The sequence below is a fragment of the Corvus cornix genome, chromosome 2 (assembly GCF_000738735.6).
Source record: "Corvus cornix cornix isolate S_Up_H32 chromosome 2, ASM73873v5, whole genome shotgun sequence".
Lineage (NCBI taxonomy): Eukaryota > Metazoa > Chordata > Aves > Passeriformes > Corvidae > Corvus > Corvus cornix.
In genome coordinates this window covers 131312110-131325152 of record NC_046333.1, presented here as the reverse complement: position 1 = coordinate 131325152, position 13043 = coordinate 131312110, and the positions used below count along the sequence as shown (strand labels likewise).

General features: G+C 39.2%; 1 protein-coding gene across 2 annotated transcripts in view; it reads right to left on the bottom strand.

The window, feature by feature from the left end:
- Positions 1-3440: 3440 nt before the first annotated feature.
- The window catches only part of PTDSS1 (phosphatidylserine synthase 1), a 28193-nt gene continuing 18590 nt past the window's right edge, over positions 3441-13043 (bottom strand). Inside the window, exons 9-13 of one of the 2 annotated variants that reach the window (XM_010404951.3) lie at positions 11643-11708; positions 8673-8772; positions 7433-7501; positions 6839-6908; positions 3441-5518 (exon numbers count right to left, since the gene is read on the bottom strand). In XM_010404951.3, the coding sequence (XP_010403253.1) occupies positions 5406-5518; positions 6839-6908; positions 7433-7501; positions 8673-8772; positions 11643-11708 (418 nt within the window). In that variant the 3' untranslated portion in view covers positions 3441-5405. The remainder of the gene's footprint in view (positions 5519-6838; positions 6909-7432; positions 7502-8672; positions 8773-11642; positions 11709-13043) is intronic. The other variant, XM_010404952.3, reaches the window with a different exon arrangement.

Here is a 13043-nt window from a genome sequence, read left to right as displayed (position 1 = left end):
TGCCATGGCTCCAGAGAACAAAACTGTGGTGTGGATAAGAAGGAAGAATACACTTGCAGACAAAGGGAGCCAGAGTACTGCAGGAGGTGTTTTGAGCACACAAGAACTAAAATCAGCTCAGAAACCTCTGGTTAAACCTGTGTGTTCCTTAGAGTGCTCCAGCATATACCAGAGGGAACAGGCGGCCCAGGAGAGCAGTGCTTAGGCCCATGCCTATGTTAACAGGATGTAGCTGAATGTGAGCACTCAGACACCAAAGTAGGCACACCAACACCTGTTTCAATGATGATGCCAGCTTTTGGCTCCAGCTTCTAGTCTGTGCTGAATCATATGAGCTTAATAGTGTGCAAGTTGTGCCAGAGGGCGACTGAGCACAAATGAAGCCACTAGGCCCATGTGACACTGCTGATTAAGCTACACCCTCAACAACTAAGAAGACAAAACAAAGATTGATCCTTCAAATGTAGTAGAGCTCCATGCTTCTAAAGGAGCACATTTTTGAAGTGTTGCTTCTTAAATAAAGTTTCTTCCACTGTTCCAATTTTTTTTCCCAGTATTTTTAATGCTTTAATGAAGAATGAAAAGATAAACACTCCTCCCTCCCCAAAGTAGTAAGCAGTGTTCTGAGAGAGGTCGCTCTCATAAATTTTTTAATCAGGTAGTCTCCCAGCCTTCAGAAGAGGTTTACAAACTGAACACTTGACTTTTACCTGTTCTTCCTAGACCGTGAACGAGCTTAAGTCCTTAAGTTAGGCTATTCCTAACTTAACTACAACCTCAGAATTTATGGCCTCTCTGTAAACCAGTATTCTAAAAGAGAAGTCATGTTGAAGAAAAGCCCTTCCCAGCAAATCAGAAAGTCATGTTATTCAATGTCTATACAGCGAATGAACTGAGGAAGAAAAGGAAAGCCATGCTGCTTTACAAACTGTACATCTTACATCTGGCTCTGAAGAACAATCAACACCTCACAAGAGGTTCTAGGTATAACAAAACTGGAAACTGCTGTTGTGGGAACTGTCAGCAGTGGAAGCCAAAGAGTGCCAGTGGCACCTTTATACTGGCTGTTTACTTGACGACAGCCTGTCCTATAGTCCTTGTAGAGAAGGCCTCATTTCTTCTTTGAAGGTCTGTCATGAGACCATCTTGCAACTCAGCTCTCCCATCCAATAGTAAATAAAATCCAAAAAGAGCAGTTAAGACAAGAACTTATCTTGTACACTAGAAAAACTTCAGAAGCGATAATGCAACTGTTCACATTATCAGATCTGCTGCTCCAAAATAATAAATTAGAGCAAAACCTTAGAGTGCACTGTAGGCTGCTCAGGAACCACTGCATTTTTCAAAATTCATTTACTTAGAATAAAACATAACAGCTTCTAAAGGCAGTATGTCATCATTTCCTATGCCTTACAGGTACAGACAAACACACACTGGGTGACATGGGTTGATTTACTCAATTATTGCAAAATACAATACTTTGCAATCAATACAGAGCAATTCTATTCAAAAATTATTAAATATGTGGTAACATCTGTGTCCTCTTGTGATAACAAAGTAAAAAAAATTAAAGTTTTAACAGCTGGAACATCAAGTGATGATCTTCACAGAAGAGTAACAAAAGTATTGGTCAAAACCACGCTCCAAACATTTAATTAGATGTGGTGTATGATCTATGCAGCAACATTAATACTGGAATTCAGTATTCAACATGAGCTCTGGTTCATTGTATACCTGTATTTTAAAACTCCCCATTTTTTATTTAATCTACTACTTAAAGTTCTTGCCACTACCCTCTGCTTACACCATGCTGCCTCGAATTAGCCTCCCTTCAATGACTGACATTGATGGACAGCCTCTGGAGGGCCAATTCCGATCTCTCCATAGCAGCACGGGAGATCACTAGAGGGCAGAGAAAGAAAAGAACATCAGAAGCAGGGAAGTAGGAATAAGAGGCTGTGACAGAACAAGTAGTTAAAAACAGGACAGTGCATCCACGACTGCTACAAAACACTGTTCAAGCAGCAGAACTCACACATGGATGCTTGATGTTTAACAGCTCAGTGATTTGTCATTATAGGTGTTACACACATACAGAATTCCGCAACAGCACAGTAATTGACAAAACTCAGATCACTAATTTTACAGCAGTGATCAAAAGCACCTTTCCAACGCCTTTCAGTGCAAAGCTCACATCCAAAGTGATGGGCTGAAAATACAGTTGTCAGTCAGTGGAGGACTTGTGAGAACACATGTGAATTCCAGCCAGAACTGCTGACAGAGGAGACGAAATGCCTTTTTTCAAGCAGCATGTGAATAGTTTACTTAAGTTTCCCTTCTCCCTAGCCACCTCTCTCTTAATGTGAAAAAAAGAAAAAACCCCAACAAACCCCCCCAAAAAAACCAAAATAAACCAACCCAAGAAAACAAACCTCCAAAACAAACAACAAAAAAACCCCCAAACCAACACCCTCCCAACCCCCGCCAAACCAAACACCACACAACAACCAAAAAAACCCAACAAAACACAAAAAATTTAAAGTAAAAAGACTTAACTGGAAATAATTTAAAGGTGTTGTCAAACAACATTTTTTCAAGGCCAAGGTGTTGTGTTAGTATACAGAAGTCAGCTTCCAAAAAGATGACATTTCAATATTTCTCTTTCCAGTATTTTTAGGGTGCAGTTCAGCAATGTGAGCACCAGGTCTGCATTTACAAAATGTGTGCTTGTCCCCACAGGCAGGTAGATGTTGTAGTTCAGCATCTGTTTACACATGTAAGCTTTGTATACATAGTTGGTGTGTATACCCCTTGCATGTACAAAATAGGTTCTTGTGGGATATGCCCAGCCACTGCCCTGGAGGGATGTCTGCTGAGATAAGAGATTTCGCAACCGCCCAGCAGGACTCCCTGGAAAGGACTTTTGAGTCATGGCGAGGAAAGGTAGACCCACAATCCTTTGGGATACCCTATGCAGATCATTCTGTAACCCACTGGTCTATCCCAGACCCTCTGTAATCCATTGGTCCCCTTGCTGATCCCCTGTATCCCTGTAAAAGAAGACCAATTCGCCTCTGTGGGGGGAGAGCTCGTCCCTGGCTTCCCTTCACCGGAGGGGACCCATAATAAAGCTCCCTTCGTGCGGAACCAGCCATACGGGTCTCTCGTCTCTCTCTCCGGTCTGGTTTGGCCTAGAGGCTGCCCTGCAGAGCTGAGCTGGAATCATGAGCCGATATCACTAAAGAGCTGACAGCTTCTGCAAGGGCTCCTCTGCCAGCAGCTGAGAGGAAGACACCGGACCCCGGGAAGGCGATTCCTTTCGGGACCATCTCCCCGGACCGGTCATCTCTTCCTGGGTCACAGCCACGGACCCCACCACCAGCTGTAATAGGTTCTCACCTTCGAAAACCACAGTACTTAAAATACCTAAACCATCAGACTTCAAACCTCTTGCTTTGGTATTGAATCAATAGAAAATTTACAATGCCATTCTTCAGTCTTACACAGACTGAGTTTTTAACCAAGGAAATAAAAAAAGTAACAAGTCTCAGTATCCAAAGAAATCCACAAATACATTCAGCAGTATGTAGTACATTACAAGTACGAAGGCAGTATATGGAATTGCTATAGTATGAATGAAAACCAAATAGTTGTAGGAGAGCCTAAAAGTCTTCCTAACATATTTTTTCATGAAACATTAAATGTCACTGCAGCAATGATGATATAGCAGCTTCTACTTCATTACTTTCCAAGATGTACACTCCATGTTTGATTGAAAAGCAGGGTAGGAAATTAAAGGCCTCTGAGGAACTCAGCAGCAACACTTAAGTGCATTGAAAACACTGATCATCTATGGCACATAGGAATTGATGGATTACACAGGATACTTTCTTCTATTTACAGTATCATACACTTGTATAAAGTCTCTGCTGCATTTTTTCTTTAGTACTTAGCCTGAGGCAAATCACAGTAACATTACTCAAAGAAAAAGGAAATCCCATTTTCTCATAAAGACTAAGTAACTAATGGGTATTACTTATCCTTGCTTAAGCTACCTACCCCTCTGAATGCCTTGAGTCCCAAAATTTAATTGGCACTAAAACATTTTGATAACTTAGTACAGAAACTGATTGCTCATGATTGCCTACCTCTTGACTTAATCATTACATTCACTGCTGGAGAATTATCCACTTTGCTGGATGTCACAGTTAATACATTAAAAAAACTCAAAAGAACACCCAGACAAAAAGTAAACCACCCCTCTCAAAAAAAAACCTGCAAGAAAGAGCGACTTTGCTGTTGAGTATCTGATGCGTCACAGGAAACACCAAAAAAATGGGGTATATCACAGTGACATCATGCTGCCTCTCAGACACCAAAGACTACAGCAAATCTTCACAAATAATTATGTTTATGGAGACAGTAAGCAACTCAGATTCAGCAAAAAACTGCCTTATCACCAAGCTCAGTAGGGCATGCGAGCCTTCAAAGCAGTTCCTGATATCAGTCTGAAGACAATAGGATTTCTGGGTCCAGCTGGGATGGAAGCAAATAGAAGGAAGTAGGAAGAAATATTGTACACAATGTGGCACAGATGACAAATGACATATTTACATTTGAAAATGCAAAACATACTACAATAGAAGAGGCAAAACAATGAAATAACATGGCCTCTGTCTCTGAGGACAGGAGGCACGGCCCTGTACTAAGAAGCAGATTTTTATGTATGTATTTTAAAAATTAAAAAAAATTGAATGTGCATGAATCAAGCAGGACAACAATGTAGAACAAAAAAACCTCCTGTGTTTGAAGATCAATTTCACATCCTTTACAAGAAACCCGGACACAAGGCCTAAAGACCCTTTAAAGAAAAGCAAGCAATATGAAATTTTTAAATACTTACTAACAGTTGTATGGAAAAGTTTTGTTGTGAGACTGAGAAAGAAAGGCAGAGTTGCTTTTAGTCAAAGGGTTGCATACTCTTCTAGAAAACAATTAACACAGTAAAACAACCCCAAAAAAATTCAATCAACTATGTCAACTGACTATCAGTTTACTAACCTTTGGGTATAAGTCCTCAACTAAGATATTAAAAATGAACTTGCAACACCTGAACACAAAATAGGGAGTACCTGCTATGACAAAATATCATTTTTTTCCAGTATACCCTTCATGAACTTTTGGTGCCACATGCTGAAGAAAATAGATTTACATCAGTGAATGGGAAGTATCGTCAGGCAATGACCTGCATGACACTGGTAGCTCCATCTTCATCATCCTTTTCTTCAACACTTCCTTTTTTAAACTTTAATTTTAGAATTGATCTTCCATTTGGTAATTCAGAGCCAGGTCTGATCATCTTTGTCACCTCTGGTCACACTGTAGGATGTCTTTAGATACCATTCTTATTTCTTGCCAATTCCATTTGATACTTTTGATTTGGAATGTCGATTCCTCCTTCTAGATGAATGGCTTTCACTATTGACTGAATGTTTTGGTGGGCTACTGTCATCACCTGCTGAGAAATAAATATTTATTTAATACATATACATATTTATATAGTTGACATTGACAAGCTGCTATCTGAAAGACAGTAAGGCTTTTTAGAGCTACAGTGTTTACAGTATGGATTGTTTCAGGCAAATACAAACTGGTTGATACTTGTACTCCATCTAGTGGCCTATTTTTTTAAAGCAATTCTCCTGTAAAATTCCACCCCCACCAAAAATCAGAAATTTGCTACAGCAGAGGATAGCGGTGAAACATCTTCCATTTTAAATCATATCAATAATTAAACCTCCACATCTTTCTTAGTGGCAGGTACTACTATCAGAAATTAAGAACTATGTAAGCAAGGTCTTTTAAGGATCTTTCAAGAGTACACTTCTAGATTTCAGTCTTTCATATGACAGAACATAAGTTTGATTCTGAGAAAAAAAAGACAGACAGTGGGGACCAAAACAAGGAATCAAGAACAAAATGTGAAAGAAGCTGAAGCCTGTAATTAATGAAGTAACAGGAAGTTGCAGAGAAAGAGTTTTTTTGGTCAGATTTCTCCAGCATGCATAAACGGGAAAAACATTCTGAGTGCAAATGATTTTTCCCCAAAATATAAAAGTCCACAAATTTACTAAACTGAGACTAAACATCCAGAAAAATCATGTATGAAATATAAAGAAGATCTGCTGTAGGTGCTTTTCAAGTAGATGATAAATAGGAAATATTTTTAACTATACAAATACCTGGAACATAAACTCTGACAGATAACTTCCATGTGTGAATTTCTGATATTTGTTCAATAAGCAAGACCACCCGAAAAAGCCAGTGGAGGAGAGAGATAACTGACCTCTAGTGTAGGGAAAAGTAGTCAGAAAGAAGCTGCCTTTGCTTAGTGCAGAGAAAGCAGCTTATGATCATAGCACTGCACTGACAAGGTAACTGTCAGTAAGAACACCCGCTCCAGGGCACATTGCTGACTATTTCTTAACAACAACAAATAAAAGTACAGTTCACATTCATGTGTTTCAAATCAAACATGCAAGGTTCAGAGAGAAAACCTGTCCGCAACAGTTATGAAATGCACCTACACCTACAATAATGGCCTGGAGGAACAGGAGAAAAAATCAGTTGATACATTAAAAAATAAATACATTTCCAAGAATCAGAATTTTAAAAAGGCAGTGAAGCAAAAAAGCTTTGCAGATGATTTATCTGCATTGCTCCTGCAGAGATGTTAAAACAAGACCAGCTGAAACTAGGTAAGTTTCTCAAGCCTCGTTTTCTAGTGCTGAGCCTTAATGATATCATTTCAGGAATATAACTACAGAAGTACCAATACCTCTGCTGAATTTAGAATGAAGCCAGGAAGCATCTGGACTGTATGGACTGTCTTCACTTTCTGATAAGGTCTGCAAAAACAAGGACACATGTCATTGGGATGTTGGTAGTTCTTGTCATCAGTACTCCTCCCATTTGCAACTGGACTTATAAACTGTGGCAGAAGTCCTCACAAAACATTCAGACAGTACTTGGGACTTTTCCCTTCCTAGTTAGAAGGCACCACATAGATGACACAATAACAACTCACCACTTGCCATGTGATCTGTTGTGTAACCAAGTATTCTTAATATTCCTCTAGCATTCCACCTGTACAATGGGAACATTAGCTAACCATTCATCCTTGAACGCTTTGCTAAAATTACAGCCTCATTTTGAGTAACTAAGAGGACAGCATTCTTTAGAAACCACAGTGTAATTTGGGATCTGTCCAAGGACTGCTGAATTCAGAGTTCTTTCTATTGACTTCAGTTACACTCCAGACCATCCCCCCTTATCCGCATTTATGCTAGCTCTGGTAAAGAATTCCAATACCTAAGGCTTTGGAGTTTTAATTCTGGAATAAAACAAAACCAGGTTTCTTTTGTATAGGTACCTTTTCTCGGTAGCCGTAGTACTCTGCGTACCAAACCATACCATATAAACACAGGAAAGTCGTGAAGGCCTAAACAAGGAAGGAGAAGAAGAAGAACAAAAACAACAAAAAAATCTGTAAAACTTTTTCCAAATTCCTTGCTGATTCAAGGCCTCAGAGTCACTGGAGACACTGCATTTAGACTTTCATGCTCTGTTTCTCCCTGCATCTTCTGTCAGGATGAGTAATACTCATGCATCAACTTCAAGCTACACATAGATCCTGCCACCATGGGGTATGGAGAACAATTCTCAATGGGAGCAGGAAAATACATCCAGATCACCCACAGGAAACACTACCAGCAGGATTTCTGTCCACACTCTGCACAGTCCTCATACAAAGGCAGTTGGTAGGCACTTGTAGGTATATTATCAGGAACAACCAGTATGGGAGAAAATCGAATTCTCCTTCTCCCGGCCCCATGCTTCAGGCTACATTATGTACTTGGTTTTGTGGTGCTCTGATTTGAGAAGCAATTCAATACTTTTCTCCTCTGAAGTTTCAGGAATAAAATCATCATGCTAAACAAGAGAACAATAAATTCTGACTCCCCATCACCTGTTCAAACTGTGCTCCCAATTAGAAGGGAGAAATATTTATCTGTCAGCCCATTATAAATGCCTTATTTTTCACTGACCATGAAAAATGTGTTTGGCATCAGAGGTACAAGTCTGGCAGGAGAAACGTCCATTTACTGTTATAAAATGGGCATTTCATGCTGCATTTGCAGTAATCACACAAGTACAGAAAGTTGCAGGCTTAGTTAGAATGATTTTCTTGATAAATGAGGGCTGTTTATGTAGCTGTTAGACTTGAGTGTGGCACAATATGCATTGCTTATTAACACTATCCATTAACTCCTGTTCATTTCCAGCAGGCACTACAGCAAGCTCCACCAAAGTTAGCCTCAACTGAACTGACATCATCTCTCATAAAGATAAAGCACCCTATAACTAGTGTTTGTTTCATTGTTAAGCACCAGTAATCTGCTATGTCAAGAAATGAGAAAAAGAGTTATTCTACTCCCTTCAAAGTGAGTTCTAAGCAATCTAGCATTTGCTTTTCCTAGGACATGCACAAAGCTCTTTACCAGCATTCCCCCACAATGATCCCCTGCTGCCAATGTTCCAGAGAGGAAGCTATTTAGATGCTCTCAATGCTTTTGTCATGCTTTATGTTTCACATGAGAAATCTCACTTACCACACAGAGAAGCCAAAACACAACATACAGTATTTGTGTTTTGGAAAAAAGATCTTGTCCAAACTTTATGCACACAATAGCTTCGAGGAAGGCAATTACCCTGTGGGTAAATGAAAGCAGGGGGGAGAGTGATTAAAAACACTAAGGATTTAACTCACATGTTCACAACTCAGACCCCAGACTGTCAACTCTGAACAAGCACTACCCTCTAGTGAGCACACACCTCCCTGACATCACCATTAACTGAAATTCTTTGAAAAATGTCTTTCCTTTCTATACTTTTTTCAGCATAAACAGCACACAAAAAGTGATTGACTGGCAGTTCACTGTTCCATGGGGCTCCAGGGAAAAAGAAGGAGAGTGTGCCAATAGCAGAGAATCTTTGTGCCTACCAGTGTGCTTCAGCTCTCACCAGATACAAATTTCTTTTCCATGCTGAACATCCAACAGACTCCCTTGTTGGATGAACTAGAACTGTGCTTTGTTTATTTCTCAACTAGATATAAATTTACTACAATTCTAAATTGTCTACTTGTTTGCTTCATATGTATTTCCCATATTTTCACATATGAGAAAATTCATATGAAACAACATTTCAAATTCCCTGAGAATCCATGCATTTGCTCTGGTTTATCTGTAAACTCAGAGGATTTGGGGAGAAATGTGAGAGGAAAAAATCCAGTTTTTACTTTCCTCTCTAACATCAAAAGAATCAAAAAAAGTATCTTCATCTCTCTCCCTGCTACCAGGTGTTTACATCTTTTCAGGTTCAAAGCTATGAAGGCTTGTCCACCACTTGTTTATGAATCCAAAGTTTCTATCATCTGCCATGGAAATAAATTTAGTTTGTATAGGTCCTGAAGAGAAAGCTCTGTACATTTAACAACACAAGTGTAGAAACGTGACACTGAAAATGAGCAGTAAAAGTGTAGAAAACTGACTCATCTCAATTTGACATCTCAATCTGAAGCAAATAATGAAAAACACTATTGAAATGTAATACTTTTAGCTTCTTCAGTAGAGACTTCAGGGTTGTACATCTGAGCAATGCATGAAAACTCCTCCTCACCTACATGCAGACACACTTAACATCAGGTCAAGTGTTCCAGTCTTCCAAGCTTGACACTGCAGGACACATTCCCTAGCAGCATTCTCCATAACCAGTTCACAAAAATGGCTCTACTGCCTCTCAGAGAAGACTCAGTTTCCCCCATGAAAGGGGGAGGAAAGATGTGTGCCTGACTAAACCACTGGTATTGCAGAGATGGTCCTGCTACAAGTAATAAATGACAGCTTTCCCTGTACTATTTAATGTGACTTGCAGCATGATGAGTGGGGCCAAAACTTAAAACTGTGGAAGTTAACACCCAATTGACCAATATACAAATTAATGAGATGCATATTAGCAAAAAATTGAGAGCAGTATTACTCTCCTGGGTCACCAACTATTTTTCTTTCTTGGTTTTACATTATTCTAACTGATCCAGCTGCAGAGCAAAAAATAATTAAACCAACTACAGGAGCAGGAAGAGAAAGACCACCATCAGGTAACAAATGTGTCATAGGGTTATGATATACTCAAAGGTATAAACAAAACAATAGCCTATTTTCAATAAGGACTCAAAAAAAAAAAATACAGCTGTTTGCCCTGCACTTATACATTCTTTCTGTTATTCCTGTCAAGAATACTTGGGTTAAGCACATTTTACAATAGGGCAGCTGTTACAGTTTATGAAGTGGTAAATCAAGAGAAGGAAGCATGCTAACAGTGAAAGGTGTTAGTGTCCTACTGAAGGGTGATGAGAGTACTCCATAGAACTAAATATGCTAAGTTTTTATTCAGTCAAAATGGTCTTGTAATATCCTAACATATTCCTTTTTGAAAGGCTTCATCTTAATGAAAATAGTGCAATTTCAGCAGGGCTGTTGCATTGGCCTTGTTCATGCCTTACATCACTTACTGTGCATCTATCAAGAGTGATGCAATAGTATATGTCAAGTTGAAAGGAAACAGTTTCATACAAATGAAAGGCACTAATTTTAATTATACCCATAGTTAGGCTGTTAAAAATTCCATTTTTGCCTTTAGAACTGTCTTGGTTACCACAGATATGAATATTCTATCTACTTCTTTTAATTGCTTCAGAAATTATCTTCTAGATAGTTAAAATTACTGGAAAATTTCCTATTTTTCAGCAATCAACAGGAACTCCTAGTGATGCTCTGTTTTTTTCTAGCAGATTACAGAAGTAAGCAGTAGGAAGGAGAACAGTTATTCCACACACACTTCCCACTATTAGATCAGACTGTGGGTGGATGTTCTATTGCAGTTCTTGTTAGGTGATCATACAGACATATTTGGGTATCTATTTATTGACACACATGACATTAACGTGTTCAGTGAGAGCTTTCAGCCAAGGATGATGGGTTCTGTAATCCTTAACCATTTTTCAGAAGCAACCACGCAAACTTTTCATTTAAAGGTGTCCTCTAAGAGACAAAGAGATTGCAGCCAAGGTCACCATGGCTCATAGTACACTCAGAAATACTGGATAACTGTGGTTTGTTTCACTGTCCTCTGCTGTGATGCTGCTAACAGCAGCAATGCCCACCTTGGCAGACAGGGAAACATTATTCTCACAACAATGAAGCAAAGGCAAGCTTTGCCTTTGCAAATCAAGCAGAGGCAGAAGATTTGTCCTTCTCACCTGACTGAGAATATGGGCAGAAAGGCCAATGCTACTTTGAAGGAGCCTAGCTTTATCCAGCAGTTCCTAGTTCTTCCTTCTGTTGTCCTTACTCATTCCACCACTTCCCATGATCTACCTCCAAATTCAGAATTTTCCTTTCCTCTGAACTTGCAAAACCAAACCAAGACAAAGACTGGCTTCATGGGAACTGCCTGTTCCTGTGCTGGACCCATACTTAACATTTGTCCAAGTGCTTCAGAAATGCAGCAAGAACACTTACCCGAACACCCAGCACTGAGTTCCCACCCTCTTGCACTGTGTGTCTGTGAGGTAAGCATAATATTGCCTGAGAAGGGAAGCAAGAAAATTATTCAGTGAAGTTGAAAGTCCCCAGAATATTTACATTTAGAAAGCAACTTTGTGTTACAGACATATCTATAGTGAAAATGAAGTGCTGATGGTTAAATTCAAATGCAATCATTCTGGATGTCTACCAGATGGTTTCAATTCTAGCAGGACAGATTATCACATATATCAAATAGCTTGAGACAACACAGAAAACAATCCTGAGAGCAAAGACTGGGAAAGTACCCAAACTAGTAGGCTAGCAACATTTGTCTCCTGCCTCTCCACTGAGTCTCCAATTCTTACAGGCAAACTGCAACAGCTTCAAAAGAATTAAGAGCATCCCTAATTTTTTTCCACAGTTTGTCTTTTATTTATTAACAACTGCATTTTCTTGAGAAATGTGGGTTTGAATCTTGAAAGAATATGGCTATTCCATATCCTGTTTGAATGGTCTAACCACTGACATATTTTTCTCTCAAGAACAGTAGAATTTTTCACTATTTTGAAAACAATATGGAAACCATTCTGCTCTGTTCTCTATGCTCCAGACATTTAAGAATTTAGAGAGTGGAATTCCAAAGAAATGGAATCAAAGTTCTTGTTCTCAGTTTCTGATTTCCACTGACAGATGGGGAAGACAAGTGTTATTACTCCAACAATACAAGGATGGCCAAAAATAAAGACTTCTATAGGTGTGCAAGTGCTACAAAGAAAAAAAAAACCTTAGAAGTCCACCTATACTAGAGCTCACAGGGTGTTTAGTGTGATTTAATTAATAGTGTGAAATCACTGCACATAACTTAAGACACTAACAACAGTATCTGAGGAATAAACCAATTAGTGGCTGCCATTTAGCTGTCCAAGGTAACATCGCTTTTTACATGAATGGGGAATTCTCTGCTTCTAACTTCAGATCTGTGTGCATTCCGTCTACCTCCAACTATGTAATGGGGAAAAAAAAGAAAATTAAGGGACTTTGCTAACAAGGTAAAATCCCACACGTGACCAAAAGCAGATCCATGTTCCTATACAGCTGTTAATCCTGCATATATAGTGTTCTGTTCTTACAATAAGCTACTGCTTGATCTTTTCTTACAACATGCTACTATTTCCTGTAGACAAACAGAATAAGGAGCTGTTAGAAAAACCAACAGCTCTACTTTTCCTCATCTACATTTTTGGGAGCACCTGACTCATTAACTTGAATACTTTCATATGCAGCCCTCGAGGATAACATATGCAGCTAACTCACAAAACAGGGAGATGCTACACAAACAGGAGAAGGAGCAGACTGGTTCTGCATCCCTATGGCAACACAGTTGTTTATGCACAT